Source organism: Grammomys surdaster, unplaced genomic scaffold (assembly GCF_004785775.1).
Source record: "Grammomys surdaster isolate TR1022 unplaced genomic scaffold, NIH_TR_1.0 165, whole genome shotgun sequence".
NCBI lineage: Eukaryota > Metazoa > Chordata > Mammalia > Rodentia > Muridae > Grammomys > Grammomys surdaster.
Window position 1 is genome coordinate 17133722 of NW_021604613.1, and position 21904 is coordinate 17155625.

Genomic DNA, 21904 nt, shown 5'->3' on the forward strand with positions numbered 1-21904 from the left:
TGTACCAGTACACCTGGCTCTCAAATTTTTAATTTTAGAGGGAAAATTCTCATAAATTGTTCCTACTAGCTATAATTTACCTGCCACAAGTATTACTAGTAGTTTGAAGCCTACTACTTTCCAATCAAATCTATGATACTGAGTTCAAATTACCTGAGAAATAATTCCTTCCAAATGACCTAGAACCTGCCCTTTTAGAGTTTCATATTTGCTTTCTAGAACTAAGCACACTGAATTCTGTGTGTATGAAGCCTTAGAAGGGACCTAAACACTCCCAGAAAGGGCACATGCTGTGCAGAGAAGCACAACTTCATTGAGTCCTCAGACACTAGAGTAAGGAGTTGTCACTAACAACTGGATGATGCTCTTCCCATGTATGATCAGAGATGGAGGCAAGGCTCTGCTACACTACCAGGGACTTCATGCTGCCTGTTCCTGAGCTTACAATTAACTGTCCATTCCCGGTCACTTCTGCTGTGTCCTGATAACCTGGGTCTCCAGCTGTTCGGCTTCTTTTCAATCCCTCGAAGGTATGTCTTTATTGATTGTTCTACTGTTTCAGGAATTAAATGTTAATAATCTCAAATTGCTTATTCAACCTATTACTAGTGCCTTTTATATCATGTCACACAAACATTCGGGATGTGTGCTGTCTACAGTTTCATACAAACCATCAGTAAAAATGCTGATGCCTCTGGTTTTCATTTCTATAATTAAATCTGTCTGATACTTTTGTATGCTTTGTAGTGATAAATATTTTATTAGGTTGCCAATGATGTATGCAGCAGATATGGATTACATACAGGGAATAACTTAGCTTAAAATTATTTTTGAAAAACTACAAGATGTTTTATTTATTTTGAGGCAGGGTCTCACTATGTAGACTTGGCTGTCCTAGAATTCACTCTATAGACCACACTGGCTTCAAACTCACCTGCCTCTGTTTCCTGAGTGCTGGGATTAAAGGCATGCAACACTATGCCTGACAAGAATTTGTGTGTGTGTGTGTGTGTGTGTGTGTGTGTGTGTGTTCCCATGTACCATGATGAGCATGTGGAAGTCAAAGGACAACATGTAGGAGTCAGTTCTTTATTTTCAACATGTGGGTCCTAGGGATCAAAGTCAGGTCAGCATGCTTTTGTGGCAAGTATGTTGTCACTGGGACATCTACACAGCGTAATGACCTCAGGTGAACAAGGGGAAAACTGTACTGTACCCAGCTAGATGATATTCACAATGCCTAACTACTCACTCAGCATTAAGTTGCTTAAAAATAAAACCCACTTCATGTAGAAATATAGACCTTCCTTGATTAAATATTTTTTCCAATAAAAAAAGGAGGAGTTTCATTTCTTTCTATAGAAATTTTTCTGTAAAAGCTCAGGGCAGAGCTCCTAGCTTGTCTCAGCTGCTGTCACATGTTGACACGAGACTTCTGTCTTCTCAGAGACTGCATGTGTCTCTTACCTTCTTTCCTTGTGTAGAGCACTGATAGAGTCACGAGTCCTCCACAGTTCATTCTTAATGTTGACTATGGTCTAGAGAAGCAAGAAATTGGGAAAATTACTTTTTTAGTTTGAACTTAAGCACATTTTAAAAATTGTCATAAGAGCACAATAGTGATGTATTTTTCTTTCAAAATAAAATGTATTTTTACAAGCTAGCTGATGTTTGGATTTATGTCTAAGAACAATGGTGCAAATATTAATTTATGAAAAGTATAGTCATGCAGCCTAATTCACAAAGTTAATTATATTTTAGCATCATGTTATATTATAATATGTTCATATATATTAATATATAATACTAAAGTGCCAAGGGTAAGTTACAACAGCCTTCTGCCCCCATTAGCCGCTTCTAATGAACAACCACTTCCAGAGTCATCCACAAAATGTGGTTGGGTCCAATTTCATCTTTGATCTAAGCTCCTTACTTTTTCTTTCAATGCTCCATTTTATCTTTCTCACTGTCTCCTATCTTGACGTCTACTGACAGTCATCACTTCCCTTTGAATTCACCAAGTCTTTTGAATGAATGATGGTGGCTCTTCTCTTCTTTAGGATTTCCTCACTGAACTTTCTCATGTCTCATTCTGTTTCCTGAGCTGCCACATAAGAATTTCTGCTGACCCAACTCAGCTTAGTCCAAGCTCTGGGATACAGTACAGAGACCCAACCCATGGGTCCCACCCATCTGGGTAAGACATAGATTTCCAACTTTACATTTCTAGACAACTATGGCTTTACTCTGAAGCTTCCTCTCCTCTTGAAAACGACTCAGAGAGGGCCTGGGCCCAGAGGAACACTGTTCAGAAGATCAAAGGTGGGGATGAAGGCAGGAAGCGCAGAAAAAGGAGAATGAACTATGTGCACATGTGAAGTCATCTTTCTTGGTGTAGACTCTCTGCTGCTTCTGAGTACAGTAATAAAAATTGTAAACAGTTTTTGCATCCATATGATCATGTAATTGACATGTAATTGATTTATGTAATTGACAAAAATTTAGGTTTCTGTATGTGAATGTACAATGATGGTCACAGGCTAGATACCATAGTTTATTGAGTCATTCTCCATTAAAGAACATGACACTGTATTTTTATTATAAGCATTTTTATAATTAATTATTTTTTTATTCATCACAGAGGATGGGGATGTGTGTGCATGGTGTCTTTGTAGAGGTCAGAAGACAGTCTCCTGGGATGGAATTCAGGGTGCATAGCTTATATGGCAAGTGCCTTGATGCACTGAGCCCTTTTCTAGACTCCTAGGTTGTTTTCAATTGTTTAAAATTAGATGCAGTACATAAAACTGTGTGGCTTTCTTGTAAACCTGTGAAAGGTTTTTGCATTGCCAATCTAACAGAATTATACCTACACATACATGTATACACACCTCTTCACACACAAATGTAGAGGAAAAGGACTGTGAAGATCTACCCCAAACAGGTTACCCCTGAGGAACTAGGGACAAAGTCCTTATGGCTAAAAAGAGCTAAATTTTAGGTATACAGTATTTTAAACTTCAAACTCACATCTTGCCAGTACTACTAAAATCATTTCCTAGTTCTTATACATGCACAACCTGCTTTCTATGTGTCCACAGAGGAGCTAGCTGGGTGCCACCATGAGGTATTGCTGCCTCTGATCCCTTGATGGTCCCACAGAACACCTGGTTCCAAGCCTCTCAGCACTGGTGGATACACTGCCCACTCTCTAGGCAGGGTTCTACTTAGCACAGCTGTCTTGTGGAAACTAATCTTTTCCTTTAATTAGTAAACTTATTAAAATGTGTTATAAATGATCACCCCCTGATGGCCCCCTGAAGATTAGACTGCATCAATGATGGACATTTTGATATTTTTCTAGAAGAATAATTATTTCACAGCAGCATAAAAAAATAACAAAAAAGTGGAAGAAATGGGCAGGTGGTAGTATATGGGATGGAGTTGTATTTATGTAATACAAATAAGCCCTAGACATCTGCCACATTGTCAAAGTGGCCACATTGTTTAATGCCACACATTTTTACCTTCCGTACTAGTAATAACAATAAATCCAAGAACAATAACAATAATAGGGCTGAAAGGAAGCTTTAGGAGATGATGGGCAGATGTTGGGCATTTCATGGCCAAGATGGTGGTCTTGGTTTCATGGGCATGCACATGTCCATACACTCCACAGTGGTACAAATTAAATATGTGCCACTTTTAATATGTCAATCATACTTCAGTAGTAACACTCTGAAAAACAAAGCTCTTGCTATATACCACACAGATAAGTATCATAAAGCCAGAATATCAAGTGATCTCTCAGGTAAATACACAATGAAGCAATTGAATTGAGTAGGAAACAAGACAGCACATCCTAAAATCGTGAAAATTCTAGTGTGTGTCAACAGAACAAAGATACAGAGATTAACAAGGAAGGAGCTTATTTAAACAAAAAACAAGAGTAGGAAATTATTGCTGCTTTTCATAAATCAAAATAAAATCGTAATAGATTTAAATTTTTAATGTCAAGATAAAGCATGTTAAAAATAAAATACACTTAAGGTATCATTTGATTTTCTACCAGAGAGCTAAAACTGCAAGAAACTACAAAGAAAAAAAACAACCATAAAGCAAGTCATTCTATTCAAAGTAGTAAAGAATGGAAGATTCGCTTCTGCTGAACTGAAAGAGGCAAAGTTTAAATATATTGACATATCAAAGTAACAATCCAGAAGGAGAGGGGTGGGAAAGGGGAGGGACAAAATATAATGCTTTCTAAAGTATTTGTGGGGGGAGGAGTTTTGTTTCATTCATGTTGAGAAAAATAAAGGCAAGTGAAATTATATTCTTGTAAATTGGCAGAATTAAAATGTGGCAATAGTTAATTTTAGCTTTAGCCAGGTTCCAGTGAGCTAGGAGTTGGATTTGCTGGGTACATGATCTGGTATAACTTTTTGAGAGGCAATTTTGCAATAAGCATGGTGAACCTTACTCATATTTTCAATGACCTTTTTTGGTAATCCTACTTTAGAAATGTATTGTAGGGAGACAATGGGGTAAATTGTACACAAAGAATAATGAAAGGAAGTTTTAAAAGTAAATTTTAAATTACAGTAAAAATTGGAAGCAACCTAAATGTCAAAAAAAGAGTTAATTGAATAGCAATCTGTCTATTTAAATAACTATGCAGATGTTTTTGAGGAACTCTGACAATGGAAAAATGTTCACAATATAATTTACATTGACACTTTGACAGTTTAATCAGTACATCTCAAAGTACTGTCTAAATGAAAATATTCAAAGGAACCGAAGCTTATTGAAATGTTAATGATGCATACACATAGATTATTTTCATTTTTTTTACTTATTTTTCCAAATTTTATGTAATAACTGTATAGCCCAGGGAGGAGTGGGCAACCCTGTAATCCTGGTACTCTGGAGGGAGAAGCTCAAGGGTTGATTCAGTTCTAGTCCAGTTTCAGCTACAAAGAGAGACTATGTCTCAAAAGACAAACAAAAATATGTAATATTTTATGATCGAAAACATGGCTCCATAGTTTCCACTGATTACATTAGTCTGAGGTTAATTAGTTTTGCAAGCCTTGGTGCTTGCTTACAGAGTGGACACCATGCTTCTCTCTGGGTCTTTTCTCTCCTGGACTCACCTGGTGGTCTGGGTTGTCACTTGCTCGCAGAGGTGATGGCCTTTGACACAGGACTCTGGTGGGTTTTGTGGCAGCTGTTTCCACTGCTCTGGTTGAGCTTGCATATACTGGGGCTTTAGGGCCTTTATACTGAATGCAAAGCCTGTTAGAAAGTAGACATTTATAAGATGTTGGGGCAATTTTTAATGATTAAGTATGATATCAAGAAATTTTTTTCTGAAAATGTATTTTTAAAAGATTTATTTGTGTGTGTGTGTGTGTGTGTGTGTGTGTGTGTGTGCATGTATGCCATTTGTGTGTGCCCAAAGAGCCTAGAAGAGGAGGTAAGATGCCCTGAGGTTCAAATTGCAGGTATTTGTGAGCCATCCGATGAGAGTACTGGGAACCAAACTTGGGTCTTCTGGAAAAGCAACAAGCACTCCTAAATACCAAGCTATCTCTCCATCCCCATCCGCCTCTCTGACTGAAAATGTTAGTGAAGTCAGATGTCAAGGTTAGCATCTCCTCATCAAAGAGCAATAATGTGGTCACTAATGTGGTCCCATTTCCCACTTCTCTGTCTTCTTTTCTAGACCAACTGTCCAGTTGGTAGAGAGCTAGACAGCTGAAAATGTGAATGGAAATTCCATGTTCCTGTCTCCATGCCAATGTAGATATAAAAATACAAAGTCAATGATAATGACTCTCAGGTCATCTTGTCCAGGTCAGAGACCATGGATTTAAAGCATGGGTGTGTGCTTGCTATGTCATATCTGAAGGAGCACAGATGACTCTAAGGTCAGGAATATTTGATTGTACAGTGTTCCATTTAGTTTTATTCAAAATTACTTGGAAGCATTTTACCATCTTGGGTACAGTTGAGCAAAAGAAGAAAAGAGCAAAAGAGCAGGGAATTGCCTGCTCACAAAGACTTCACAATTAAGAAACAGATTAATTCTGTTGCTTTTGGTAGTCTGTGATAATGACTATAAAACACAATGAGGAAATATGAAAAGTAATTATTCTGTAGCTAGCCATTTCTGTCAAGGAGGTAGGTGTTTAAGGCTAGAGAGTGCAACACATTTTTAGAGTGGCATAATCTACCCTTGTCTCATCAGATAGTTTTAACACTTCAAGATCATTCTATTGTCTCAGCTCCGATATCTATAACAAAATGCCATATATAGCGTGCATTATAGCAGAATTCATTTTATTTTACATGTCTACAGGTTAGAAGTCTGAGATCAGACTCCAGCTCCCTCCACACTCCACCCACAGCCAGAGATAGCTTAACCCCTAAGAGTTCTAACATTACCAAGATCAAAGGTGAGTCCCCCCACCCAATATCTGCTCTCACTGGGACCTTCCACCCCCACCCCCCGCCCAGAGACACACCTTCCTTCTAATTCTCAACTATGCCAGGGAGCAGATCATGTGCTCCAGCATCCCCCCACACCCTGCCCACATCCAGAGACAGCTTGACTCCCCAGAATCACAAATCAGGAACTCCAGACTTTCTCCCACACCCAGAGACAGCCTGCAGGAGAGACATAACATAACTCATAGGAGAGACAGGCTCCAGTCAGAGACAGCAAAGCCAGTCAACTCCAGAGGTAACCAGATGGTGAGAGGCAAGCACAAGAACATAAGCAGAAGAAACCAATACCACTTGACAATATTAAAATCCAGTTCTCCCACCACAACAATTCCTTGATACCCTAACATGCCATAAAAGCAAGATTCTGAACTAAAATTCATCTCATGAAGATGATAGAGGACTTTAAGGAGGACATTAAAAACTCCCTTAAAAAATATAGGAGAACATAGGTAAACAGGTAGAAGCCCTTAAAGAGGAAACACATAAATCCCTTAAAGAAATACAGGAAAATACAATCAAACAGGTGAAGGAATTGAACAAAACAGTCCAGGATCTAAAAATAGAAATAGAAATAATAAAGAAATCACAAAGGAAGCAACCCTGGAGATAAAAAAAAAAAACCCAGGAAAGTAAACAGGAGCCACAGATACAAGCATCACCAACAGATACAAGTGATAGAAGAGAGAATCTCAGGTGTAGAAGATAGCATAGAAGACATTGACACAACAGTCAAAGAAAATACAGAGTACAAAAAGCTCCTAACCTAAAACATCCAGGAAATCCAGGACACAATGAGAAGATCAAACCTAAGAATAGGTACAGAAGAGAGCAAAGATTCCCAATTCAAAGGGCCAGTAAATATCTTCAACAAAATCATAGAAGAAAACTTCCCTAACCTAAAGAAAGAGATTCCCATAAATGGACAAAAATGCCAAACAGATTGGACCAGAAAAGTAATTCCTCCTGTCACATAATAAAATACCAAATGCACAGAACAAAGAAAGAATATTAAAAGCAGTAAGGGAAAAAGGTCAAGTAACATATAAAGACAGACCTATCAGAATTACACCAAATATCTCAACAGAGACTCTAAAAGCCAGAAGATCTTGGCCAGATGTCAAACAGATCCCAAGAGAACATAAAGGCCAGCCCAAGCTACTATACCCAGCAAAACTCTCAATTACCATAGATGGAGAAACCAAGATATTCCAAGACAAACCAAATTTAAACAATATCTTTCCACTAAAACAACCCTACAAAGGATAATAGAGGGAAAAGTCCAACACAAAGAGGGAAACTACAACCAAGAAAAAACAAGAAATTACTCTTCTCACAACAAACCCAAAAGAAGAGAACCATACAAACATAATTCCACCTCTAACAACAAAAATAACAGGAAGCAACAATCATTGGCCTTTCCAATGGTTAGGGTTAGGGTTCAGGTTAGGGTTAGGGTTAGGGTTAGGGTTAGGGTTAGGGTTAGGGTTAGGGTTAGGGTCAACATCAATGGAGTCAGTTCCAGAATAAAAAGACAGACTAACAGACTGCGTATGTAAACAAGACCCAGCATTTTGCTCAGTACAGCAAATACACCTTGGTGTCCGAGACAGGCACTACCTCAGAGTAAAAGTCTGCAAAACAATTTTCTATACAAATGGTCCCAATAAACAGACTGGAGTATCCATTCTATTATCAAATAAAATCAACTTTCAACCAAAAGTTATCAAATGAGATGGAGATCACTTAATACTCATCTAAGGACAAAATCCACCAAGACGAACTGTTAATTTTGTACATCTATGCCCCAAATGTAAGGGCACCCACATTTATAAAAGTAACCGTACTAAAGCTCAAAGCACACATTGCACCTCACAAAATAATAGTTTGGGATTTCAACACCTTACTCTCAGCAATGGACAGATCATGGTAACAGACTAAACAAAGACACAATAAAGTGAACAAAAGTTTCATACCAAATGGATTTAACAGGTATCTACAGAACATTTCTCCCTAAACAAAAGAATAAACCTTTTTCTGAACACCTCAGGGCACCTTCTCTAAAACTGACCATATAATCGGACACAAAACAAGCCTCAACAGATAGATGAAGATTGAATTAATCCCATGTATTCTATCAGATCACCAGAGTCTAAGGCTGGTCTTCAATAGCAGCAAATCAACAGAAAGCCCACATACTCATGGAATATGAATAACTCTCTACTCAATAATAACTCGGTCATGGAACAAATAAAGAAAGAAATTAAAGACTTTCTAGAATTTAACGAAAATGGAGGCACAGCATATCCAAACTTATGGGTCACAATGAAAGCAGGGTAAGAGGAAAACTTATAACTCTGAGTGCCTTCATAAAAAATTGGAGAGATCATACACTAGCAGCTTAACAGCACATCAGAAAGCTCTAGAACAAAAAGAAGCAAATACACTCAAGTGGAGTAGACAGCAGGAAATAATCAAACTCAGGGCTGAAATCAACCAAATAGAAAGAAAGAGAATTATACAAAAAATCAGCAAAAGAAGGAGCTGGTTCTTTGAGAAAACCAACAAGATAGATAAACCCTTAGCCAAACTAACTAAAGGACATGGACACAGTATCCAAATTAATAAAATCAGAAATGAAACAGGAGATATAACAACAGAAACTGAGGAAATTTTAAAAAATCATAAAATCCTACTACAAAAGGCTATACTATAAAACTGGAAAAATCCAGATCAAATGGATAATTTTCTAGACAGATACCAGGTACCAAAGTTAAATCAGGATCAGATAAACCATCTAAAATGTCCCATATGCCGTAAGGACATAGAAGCAGTTATTAAAAGTCTCCCAACCCAAAAAAAAGCCCATGGCCAGATGGTTTTAGTGCAGAATTCCATCAGACCTTCAAAGAATACCTAATACCCATACTCTTCAAATTATTCCACAAAATAGAATCAGAAGGAACACTACTAAATTTCGTCTATACCTAAACCACACAAAGACCCAGCAAAGAAAGAGAACTTCAGAATGATTTCCCTTATGGATACCGATGTGAAAATACTCAGTAAAATTCTCACAAACTGAATCCAAGAGAATCAAAACAATTATTCACCACGATCAAGTAGGCTTTATCCCAGGGATGCAGGAATGGTTCAATATATGGAAATCCACCAATGTAATCCACTACATAAACAAACTCAAAGAAAAAAATCACATGATCATCTCACTAGATACTGAAAAAGCCTTTGACAAAATACAACATCCCTTCATGTTAAAAGTCTTGGAAAGAACAGGAACTCAAAGTACATATTTAAACATAATGAAAGCAAACAATATACAGTAAACCAATAGCCAACTTCAAATTAAGTGAAGAGAAACTTGAAGCAACCCCACTAAAATCAGGGACAAGATTTATTCAATATAGTACGTTAAGTTCTAGCCAGAGCAATTAGACAACAAAAGGAGGTCAAAGGGATACAAATAGCAAAGGAAGAAGTCAAGATATTACTGTTTGAAGCTGATATGATAATATATATGATCTCCCCCCCAAAAAAAATTCTACCAGAGAGCTTCTACCACTGATAAGCAACTTCAGCTGCCAATAGGACAAACCAATAACCTACAGATTAGGAAAAAATCTTTACCAACCCTACATCTGATAGATGACTAGTATCCAAAATATACAAAGATCTCAAGAAGTTAGACTCCAGAGAACCAAGCAACCGTATTTAAAAATGGTGTACAGAGCTAAACAAAGAATTCTCAACTGTGGAATCTCAAATGGCCAAGAAGCACCTAAAGAAAGGTTCATCATTTTTAGTCATTATGAAAATGCAACTCAAAACGACCCTGAGATTCCACCTCACTCCAATCAAAATGGCTAAGATCAAAAACTCAGATGCAGTTGGGGATATGGAGAAAGAGGACCACTCCTCCATTGCTGGTGGGATTTCAAGCTAGTACAATCACTTTGAAAAACAATCTGGCTGTTCCTCAGAAAACTGGAAATAGTTCTATCTGAAGACCCAGCTATACTACGACTCTGAATATACCCAAATGATGCTCCAAAATATAACAAGGACACGTACTCCATTATGTTCATAGTAGCCTTATTTATAATAGCCAGAAGCTGGAAACAACCCTGATGTCTCTCCATGGAGGAATGGATACAGAAAATGTGGTACATTTACACAATGGAGTACTACTCAGCTATTAAAAATGATGACCTCATGAATTTTGCAGGCAAATGGGTGGAACTAGAAAATATCATCTTGAGTGAGGTAACCCAGACCCAAAAGAACACATATGGTATGTGCTCACTGATAAGGGAGTATTAGCCCAAAAGCTCAGAATACCCACAATACAACTCACAGACCATATGAAGCTTAGCAAGAAGGAAAACCAAAATGTGGATGCTTTGATCCTACGTAGAAGGTAGAACAAAATAATCATGGGAGGTAGAGGGAGGAAAGGACCTGGGAGGGAGAAAGGAGAGCCTGAGCAAAAGGTGGGGCAAGAACAGGTATGGGGAGAGACAGGAGAGAGGTCTAGAGGGTCAGGAGAATGAATAAAAATATGTAGCAGTGGGGTTGGGGAGTGGGGGAACCACTAGAAAGTCCCAGATGCCAGGGAAGTAAGAGGTACCCAGGACCCAATGGGGATGACATTAGTTGAAATACCTAGCAGAGGGGAGATAGAAGAAGAGAGCACCGCCAGTAGACAGGCATGACCCCCAGTTGAAGGACTGAACCTGGGGGCCCCAATGGAAGAGTTAGAAGAAGGACTGAAAGAGGTGAAGGGGATTACAACGCCATAGGAAGAACAACAATATCATCTAACTGGGCCCTTCAGAGCTCCCAGGGACTAAACTACCAACTAAACAATACACAAGGAGGAACCCATGGCTCCAGCTGCAAATGCAGCAGAGGTTGGCCTTGTCTGGCATCAGTGAGAGGGGAGGCCCTTGGTCCTGTGAAGGCTTAATGCCCCAGCATAGGGAAACATATGGTGGTGAGGCAGGAGTGGATGGGTAGGTGGAAGAGTACCCTTATAGAAGCAAAGGAGAGGGGGGATGGGATGTGGGTTTGAGGAGGGAAAACTGGGAAGGGGGACAACATTTGGAATGTAAATAAATAAAATAACCAATTAATAATAATAAGAAAAAGAAGTCTGAGGTCAGATACAGGTAGGAGTTACTTCCTTACCACATTCAATGTTCTATTCATAAAGCTCACCTCACACAGGTTGTCTCATGAGGGGACATCACAGCTTTCTAGGAGCCCTGAAAATACTTCGGTGCTACACTAGAGGGCTCTTTGTAACTGTGAAACCACTTAGAAAGGCACAGAAGTGTGAAAAACCCAGTTCAGAGTAGACTGTGTGAAAGATGTTTGTTTACAGTGTGAAGCTGGAACAAGAAAGCAAAACCCATCTCCAGTCCAAGGGCAGCTTGGAGAGGCTCGTGTGGACAACCTTTATTTTCTGCCTCTCTGTAGGCATCTGGAAGTGCTACAATAGCACCTTGAATATTGATTTTGAGTTACATATAAGAGTTTTCAAGCAGATGAATGCACAAGCACTGAACCTGTGTATGATTAGGAATGGTGGATCAGTCTCACTGTGCAAATTCCTGCATTATAAAATGAATTGCTCAGCCTAGAAGCTACCATTGTGTATGAAGTTGAGTAAGTAGTGCATAGCTTGACCACCACAGACAGGTTCACACAAGAGAATATCACAGTAAATGAACCTGTTAAAAAATTGTTCAACCTCACTGGTGATCACCGGGGAGAAGTCAGCCTGGATTCTATAAAAACGAAGCTAATCTCATGGAGTCTTGGATAGAAGGACAATGATCATGTGGTGATACATCCCATCAAGACTTGTGGGGATGCAGGACAGCCATGAGAGCCTAGCTGTACCCAAGCTTCCTATTGTAGGCTAGCTCATGCCCAGGACTGTCCATGAACAAGGCCAATACATTTCTGAGCCAGTCTATGGCCTTTGGAACCCTTCTCAACTGGGCCCGTGACCCACTCCCTGCTCACTCCATTCTAGCTTATATCAACGTTATCCCACTCAGTTATCTGGCATGGTTTTTGCTTGTTTGTTTAGGTCTTGTTTTCCATACTTACTGACATAGCATAAGTTTTATTCTATGTGTCTCATTTTTTTGTTAAGCTCATTTTTTGTAAAATAAGGTACATTATAAAATGAGAGGTTCATGAAATTCCTAGCTGGTTATTGCTAGGAGAGTGAAGAGCTGTCAATTTTATGCAAATTTCTTTCATGTTCCACCATCAATCAAAGCCTTAATTCTAGTGTTTTCTGCTAAGTTCCTCTGGTTTCCTAAGGGGTTATACCAGTTGCAGATGCAAGTGATTTCATCTTCTCTTCCTCAGCATTTTAATTTTGTTTTTTATTACATTTGCGAGAACTCCCCCCAAATATTTAATAAGGGTAATGTCTGACATCTCATTTTCAATTATGTTCCTATAAATAAAAGTTATTCTTGTTGATGTGCACAGTCATGTGTAAAGCAAATCTATAGCAAAAGGAAGGAGGCATCTTCTCGTACAGATTGCTTGCTGAATTATTAAAGCAATCCTGTTTACAGTTGGCAATAACCATTAACTTAGAAGATGAGCATCCCTGATTTGCCAGCTTAATAGGGAGCAAGGGGAGACTCTTTGCCTATGATCACATCCATGAAATTATAACATGCACATTCCTTTCCCAGAATCGTCACCAGTCAGTTTCTGAGTTCATGAGTGCACAGACCAAGCTGAAAACTACATAATGCTATCTAGAGGACTAACCATTAATACAAATCATTTAAATGTCTTTAGTGTTGTACAACCCTTGCAATTCCCTCTGTTTATCTTGTCCCCACAAATGTTATGCTGAGAGAATGAAGGACAGGCTCTTTCTGCGATGCAGTGAAGTAAGTCACAGTATCAAGTCCCACATGCAGTTGGACAAGGCCGCGGTCTCTCTGTCTGTTTCAGCTCCTATCAAAGCCCAGAACTTTCTATTTTCTTTCACCCTGACCAGCATGTGCACACTTGCTGATGAACAACGATGCCCCTGAGACGAATGAGAGCAGGCTATCAAAATGATGACTTGTGGGGTTGAAAAAAAAGCTCAGTAGGTAAAGTTCTTGCCTTGCAAACATGAGGATGTCAGTCTGAGTTTCAAATCCCTCATTTAAATAGCCCAGTGTGGTGGCATGTACCTTTGTCCCAGCACTGGGAAAGAGACAGAAGTGGGGCTCGATGGATAGCCAGTACTTTACTTGGCAAGTTTCAGGCCAGTCGAGAGAGAACTATCTCAAACAAGGGGAGGGGGCACTGGAGAAATGGCTAAATGGTTAAGGGTACAGGGTTCTTCCAGAGGACAAGGGTTCAATTCTCAGCACCCTGGCACCCTGGCACCCTGACAATTCACAAACAGCTGGAACTTCAGTTTCACAGGATTCAATGTCTTCTAGACTTCATAAACACCAGGCATGAATGCGGCATACAGACATAGACGCAGACAAAACCATACACATACAAATAAATAAATAAATACTACAGTTTTTTAGAAAACATTTGGACAGTGTCTAGAGACTAACACCTTGAGTTTCCTCTGCCCTCCATACTGATGTGTAGTTGTCCCCAAAACACATGGGCATCTGCACACATATTATATGAGTATGTATAGATACACAAAAAATATAGTTTACATCAGGAGTGGTGGGAATACACCTCTAATTTCAGCACTGGATAGGTAAAAGAAAATGGTTGGCTAGTTAAGAGGCTAGCCACACAGTGAATTCAAGGTCAGTTTGGGCTACATAGCGAGATAGAGACTCAAAAAGCAAAGCAAGACAACAGAACAAAATGTAATAATTATTTGGAGGTTAATGACAGGGGAAACCTTACTATTTAGTGCAGGCGAACGGAAGAATGAGAAATTTCATCTATAGCATAAATCTGGTTTCACCCACACTGAAGTGCAAATAGCACTCTCAGGGCAATTACTCAAACAGAATCTTCTAATACCTTTACTTGCAAGAGCAATTATTTCAGTGGCCACTACATGGCGCTGTTGCCTCTTAGTTCTCTATAAACTTAAAGGCTGTAAAAAGTAATTTAATCTTTACTCTCTTCCCATTCTTGCCCTCCATAAGGGCTTTAGCATTAAATCTTCTGCTGGGCCTCACGAATGGTCCAAGCACTGAGAATTAGTAGCTGCTGAGTTCTCAGTCTGTGTATCTCCTCCTCCAAGGCTCAGGGAATATTACAGAAGAGGAAGTCGGAAGAACGTAAAAGCAAGAGAATGAGATGGAGGGGGTGGACCACCATCTTCCAGTCTCAACACCTGTGACTACCTGCACAAGAGACCTGTTCAAGACTGGCACACCAGCATTTTGTCACCAGGGGAAGAGAGGTTCTTGAGAGCCCATGCCTTTCTGAAGATTTATATTCAGTTAAAGGGTGCTGGGGGTTGAGAGAAAAAGAGACAGGCATGAGACATGAAAGGAGAAAGATATGAAAGTAGAAAGAGGACTCTGGAAAAGGAAAGGGGCATCAGGAACAAAAGGGGGCAAGAGAAGGTAATACAGTGACTAATGATAAATATATATAAATGTAGGAAAATGCTCCAATAATCTGATTATGTATAATTAATACACAGCAATAAAAATACACTTAAAAGAAAGAAAACCTGTTGCTATAATCTATGCTGGCTTTGGCACCAGCACCCACCCACACCATGCACCTGGCCTGCCTGTGGTTAGCTGAGTTCCTTGAAGCCAGCTGGTCCAGCAGCCACTCTCTCCCCACGGCTCCTGCCCTCTGGCGTCTCTGGGGCAGGTTGTTTCTGAGGCTCCTGAAGAGGAGTTTTGTATTCTCTGTTGCTGACATCTGTAGGAATGAACAATATTGAAAGGGGCCCTGAGGGGTAGACAAGATGGCTCAGTGGGTAACCTGGCCACCCAAGTTTGACCCTCTATCAGTATGGTGAAAAGAGAAAACTGGTGCCCACAAATTTGCCCTCTGATGTCCATGTGTCAGCTGTTAGCACACATGTACACCTGCACACAAATGAGTGAAAGTGAAAAATGTAAAGGGCACCAGATCAGTTTAAGCCTGATTTTTCCTTATCCGTGGTGACATAGTGTATGATCAAAGCTTTGGTAACTATGTCTTCTGTTGTTGATGATTAGGAAAAATGATCTTCCTTGCTCCTAGGATTTCTTCATACTCTTCATGTATAAACCTGTGTGCAGCACAAGTCTCCATGCTGAATTTCCCAACTGCTTCAATAAGTAACTGCTTCTTAAAGAGACTGGGGATTCCAAAAGCTGTAAGAAGGGACCACATCGGACTGAGTTTATGGTTGCTAACATTTGGAGATGTGGGTTCTTTTAAGACTAAGATGATGACTTGTGGATTCATCTCTAGGAACACCCTCCCCTGTTTGCTACTGTATACAATTTCAGTAGGTAGTGGACCTACTGGAACCCACCCACCCCACCCACCTAAGCAATTTCTGGGAAAAGAAATAACGATATTCAATGAAGTTTCCAGCTCTTAAGAATTAAAGTCTATTAACAAGTTGACCACACGATGTCACTATAATACCACTAAGTCTCAGGCTTCCAGGACTGGAAAGGTATTGAGAGGCAATGAACCAGAACTAAGCTGGAGCAGTTTAGCAAGGCTATGCTCCAGAGAAAAGTATTTGGAAAACTTCAGGCGCCTGTGCTTTCTGGGTGGACCTTGATCTTGAAGAAAGAATTGGAAAGAACCAGAAAGTGCTTTTGGTGAAGGCAACCCAACTGCAGCCTTCAGTACAATGATGTTTGAGAGGAATTTTGTTGTACAGATTCACCCAAAATCAGTGGTTAAGAAGACAATGTTTTCTCACTCCTCAGATGCTCCAGTTGCCACCCACCCCCATAAGAATAGCAAAATGTTTTTGCTTTATTTTTTCTTTTGTCTTAGAATTAAATGCACTTGTTGGTTACTAAGGATTTTCTTTAAAAGAATTGAGTCCCGAAGTTTTGCTTTTTCAGCAAAAAATCCTAGATAAGTTTTTTTTTCTTTTTATCTTAAAGGGAAAGGAAAAGATACTTGAAATTTAGGATCAGGGAAAGTCAAATTAAAACCTTTCCAAAAGAGGACCACGGCCAGAAGCTTTGCTGTGTCGTTTCCACCAAATCAACACCCTTCTTCATCCATTCCAGTTGCTAATGCCTGCCCCTTCTAACTTTGACAGACGCTTCCTAGTGGACGGCATGAGATCAGTGGTCAGACTGTAGCCCATTATGCCTGTTCTTGTTCCCCAAAGCATTTATAAAAACTTGAGGTGTAAACAAAGCACATTTATGTTTAATCTCATGGCATGAGTCAATCATAAAAAACAATGAAAGTCATTATGACTTTTCCCCACAGTATATACTACTATTCAGTCAGAGTCCTGTTAAACTGAGAAAAGTTGAAAGCTGGACCAGCCCTTTCCAGTGCCTTAAGTGTTAACTGACAGAAGGAAAGACTGTTTTTTTCCTTTTTTTTTTTTTTTTTTTGTTGTTGTTTTTTCAAGACAGGGTTTCTCTGTGTAGCCCTGGCTGTCCTGGAACTCACTCTGTAGACCAGGCTGGCCTCGAACTCAGAAATCCACCTGCCTCTGCCTCCCAAGTTCTGGGACTAAAGACTTGTGCCACCATTGCCTGGCAGGAAAGACTTTTTAATGGTTATTTATTTATTTACATTTCAAATGTTGTCCCCTTCCCTTTGCAAACACCCATCCCATCCCCATCCTCTTTGCCTCTAAAAGGGTGCTCACACACCTAACCACTCCCGCCTCAACCCTCTAGTATCCCCCTACACTGGGACATCTAGCCTCCACAGGACCAAGGGCCACCCCTCCCACTGATGTCAGACAAGGCCATCCTCTGCTACACGTGTAGCTGGAGCCATGGACCCATCCTTGTGTATTCTTTGGTTGGTGATTTAGTCCCTAGGATCTCTGAGGGGTCTGGTTGGTTGATATTGTTGTTCTTCCTATGGGGTCGCAACCCCCTTAAGCTAAAAAGAAAAGATTTCTAAATGAAACGTCTTGTGAGGAAGGGGGCAGTGAAATTTTTTTCCACACTGCCTTAGATGTTACCTGGACACAGTCCTCCATCACAGTGTGTGACTTCTGGTGGGATTTTTTGTGGAGCCCAGTTAAGAAACACAGCTCACAGATGTCAAAGTCGAGGCACTTTAGACAGCGGTATCTGCCAATTGAGATGAAAGTACAGCTTACATTACATTACATTACTTAGGAGAGCAAACAGGTGATATTCAAGTAGAGAATGAGAACCCAAGAACATATGGGGGCTGCCTTCTTGGCCTTGCAAAATTTTTGCATAGCTTCAAAAATTAATCAGCACACTTTAAGTGGGAAGGCATTCCCCTTTCCAACACAGGGTACAAGATGGAAAAGACAAGGGTCTTTAATAAGAATTATTGGATGAACCATCCAACATTGTAGACAGTTACAGAGAATTGTCTGAACAGTATGCTAATTATCCCCAAATGTGTTGCTTCATGTTTTGAAATCATCTTCAGAGTCACAAGAAAGACAGCTGACTTTGACTATTTGTGTTTATTGTCTTGCTTGTTCCTTGATTATTTGCATCTATTGTATTGCTAGTTCCTCAGCCTAGAACTGACCTTAATACTTGCATGTAATTAAAATGGAATAAAAGCAAAAAGGAGGAGGGGGTTGGGATAGGGGGTTCTAGAGAGGGGAAATGGGGAAAGGGGATGACATCTGTATTGTAAATAAATAAAATATCCAATAAAAAATTAAAAATTAAAATCAAACAAAAAAAGAAAGACAGCTGAGTGGATAATACAACTGGTTTGTTTGTTGATAATTTTAGCAAAGATTTTCCTATCATCTCATCTCAGTTTTTTTTTTTTTTTTTGTGGTTTTTCGAGACAGGGTTTCTCTGTGTAGCTCTGGCTGTCCTGGAACTCACTCTGTAGACCAGGCTGGCCTCTAACTCAGAAATCTGCCTGCCTCTGCCTCCCAAGTGCTGGGATTAAAGGCGTGCGCCACCACCGCCTGGCTCATCTCAGTCTTATATGACTTATTTTTATAGAACATAAATGATAACTCATCTATCTAGAACTTAATTCTTGTAGTAGGGACACTTGATCATTAAACCTCGTCTTTCTCATCCATCCCTCCCTCCTTCCCTTTCTCCCTCCCTTCTTCCACACCATGGAGGCTATAGGCTGGTGTTGGATGTCTTCTCCAATAGCTCTTCCATGTTATTTTCTGAGATGTGGTCTCTCATTGAGTCTGAAGCTGACCCATTTGTCTAGACTGGCCACCAATCCCCAGGGGTCCTCCTGACTCTGTTTCTAGTCTTGCTTTCTCCCATAGCTTCTGAGGAATAGAACTCAGTTCCCACACTTGCAGTGCAAACGTTTTACCCATTGAGCCATATCCCAGCCTCCTTTTCTTCCTATAGGGGAGTGAACCTTTCTTCCTGTGCCTTCTGAGCACCATGGTGACTTATGCTCTGTGATTGGTTCTTCACTAATTTTGTTGGAACTAAAGCAGTAGCTGAAGCTTTGAAAACCAAGGTCACAAGTTTAAGGCTAAGGCTGCAATGGATCTAGACAAGTATAAGAGACTTCTCTAAAAGGAGCCGCAGGCGTTCCTGGAGCCAGCCCTCCTTAGTTCACTGACAATCTTTCTAAGTTTAACTTCATTTTAACAAACAAAGGCATGTTATACAGAAGTCTGACACATTTCATGCTATGTGTTGCTATTTTCCTGGTGGCCTGAGCAAGTCACTTAAAGTCACATAAAAAACATGATACCCAATGTTAGAAAATAATGATTTTGAGGGGGAAATTTTTTCAGTGTAAAAAGTTGTACTTTATGTAATTTTAAATTAATTTTCTAACTGGCTTAGACATAAAATGGTTATATAAAGTACACCTTTCTGTGGTTTAATGGTTAAATTAACTGTAATACATGCATTGTGATAAATTGTGTTCATATTTCTATACTGTTTATCATAAGAAAAGATTACTTTTCAGTATAAAGATTTCTTTCATCCTGCATGTTTATTTTCCCATTGAGTTGGTTCATTGTTTCAAGTTATTATATGCAAAGAGATTTTATGGGTCAAATTTTGCTGCCTCCTCCAAATCCCCTACTGGCTTCTACTAGTAAACTAAATCTAGCTTCTTAGTAAAATTAAAACTTGATTTGGAGATTTCTAGTGGGTCCAGCAGATCTGTTTTAGCCCATAAGAAATGAATTTCATGCCTAAACTAGTGAAGATCAGGAAATACAAGAATAGAATGGGATCAAATGAGCCAATGAGAAGCCCTGGGGCTCTGACCTCTTCCCTTCCAGGCTTCTTGTGACTTGGTCGCTACTGAAGTCTGGGAGTTTCAGCCCTTGCATAGCAGCACACGTGTGTCCATAATCATGACTCATGGCCTGCTCATGTTTCGTCTAGGTTTCTCACTTCCTTCTCTTCAAAACCTATATCCCAATCCCCCCTCCCCCTCCCTCCTCTCCCTCTCCTTCTCCCTCTCCCTCTCCCCCTCCCCCTCTCCCCTCCCCCTCTCTCTCTCCCCCTCCCCCTTCCCCCTCCCCCCTCTCTCTCTCTTCCTCCTCCTCCTCTTCCTCCTCTTCCTCCTTATTCTCTCTCCCTCCCTCCTCTCTTCTTCCTTCCTTCCTTCCTTCCTTCCTTTCTTTCTTTCTTTCTTTCTTTCTTTCTTTCTTTCTTTCTTTCTTTCTTTCTTTCTTTCTTTCTGTCTTCTTTTCCTGCTTTTCCAGATACTGTTTCTCTGTGCATCCCTGGCTGTTTTAGAACTCACTCTGTAGACAAGGCTAGTCTGCCCCTGTCTCCCTAGTGCTTAGACTAAAGGCATGAGCCACCCCCCCAGCCATGATATCTCATTTACTTTGTTTGTTTGAGACAGAGTCTCTCTGTGAAGCTCTGTTTTTCTTGAAACTTACAATATGAACCAGGCTGGCATCCAGAGTTTCCCTCTGCCTCCCAAGTTCTGGGATCGAAGGTGTATATCATCACACCCCTAAAAAGGGTGTTAAAAGTCAAGGAGGAGTCAGAAGTTCTCATCTGTAAACCTAGCTTTCACATGTGTCCATGTCTCAGCAGATCTGTTCTAAATTGATGCTTCCTTTGAATCTCACACCTTCTTCTCATGGGGGCAAGGCAGGGAATCTGGATTTAGACCTCTAGTCTCTATTACTTGCTAACCATGTAATTTTTTTTTTATAATTTACTTTTTCTGAAAACGTAATTCATTCACACAGGGGTATAAACACAGAAAGGCAGGATGTGGGGAAGGGAATGACACTAGAGTGTGGGTGATCAGAAGGAATACAGATATCATCAGAACCTGGTATCGGCTGGGTGAAGGTTCAGGGGACAAGTCACTATGACTCTGCCTATGTCTCACTTGTCCTTATCTAAGTTGGTATTGTCTGCCCAGGCTACCTATTTACAAGGTCTATGACTACTCAGGCTGGTAAATTTCCACAAAAGCTGCCTGTTTACATTAGCTTATAGTCATCTGTTTCAGTGTTTTTCCACAGAGACCCAAGACTTGGTGTTAGTATACATGTATGACAGGCCTATTGCTGATTTTAGGCCTATGGCTGATTTTAGGCCTTCAGTGGGTAAGCAGGGCTTCCCCTGACATCTCCTCCCTTCTCTAAGTATAGAAGGGCTGTGGCAATTTTAAACTTGTGAAGGGGGGGATAGAACCTGACCTCCAGTATTTGAAGGGGACCTTGTAATGGCTCCGGTCCCCCTGTCGTTGTCCAGTGAGGCATGAGGGCCATACCCGTCCCGATGTCTTTTTCCTGGAGAGGGGATACTTTTGACATCAACCCCTATGCAGTCAGGCTTGTCCCTCAGGGAACCCAGAGAGATATTTTTATCTTTTATTTATATTCCCTTGCAGTGCTTAGCCTCGAAGCCTAAGCAAGAATTCAGATCGCCTGACAGAGGGGTCTAGGGGCAGAAGTTCCCCCTTTTAGGTTGGGTGGAGATGAGTTTTGGAAACACCCTGTATAAAGTAACAACCTCATCTTGAGTCTCGTGCTAACCATGTAATTTAATGTTTCTGGAAGTTGGAGATAATAGTGTAGCCTTTTGTAAAGCTTGTACCACATTTTAAGAGACGTGACCCCTGTGAACTGCTTAGCTTAACTTTTTTTTCACACCTAACAAACCATTCTTGTTTGTTAAACACTCCAAAGTAAAAGGTTTATTTGGAACAAAAGATGCCTGTTTTATACCTTGGTTCTCAACCTTCCTAATGCTGCAACCTTTTAATATAGTTCCTCATGTTGTTGTGA

The 21904-nt window shown here is 40.1% G+C and overlaps 1 protein-coding gene across 1 annotated transcript in view; it reads right to left on the reverse strand.

Moving 5' to 3' along the window:
* Dytn (dystrotelin) overlaps positions 1–21904 on the reverse strand; it is a 63290-nt gene that overhangs the window by 17681 nt on the left and 23705 nt on the right. The window contains exons 9-12 of the mRNA XM_028765825.1: positions 17666–17777; positions 15272–15417; positions 5154–5295; positions 1468–1538 (exon numbers count right to left, since the gene is read on the reverse strand). Of these exons, the coding sequence (XP_028621658.1) occupies positions 1468–1538; positions 5154–5295; positions 15272–15417; positions 17666–17777 (471 nt within the window). The remainder of the gene's footprint in view (positions 1–1467; positions 1539–5153; positions 5296–15271; positions 15418–17665; positions 17778–21904) is intronic.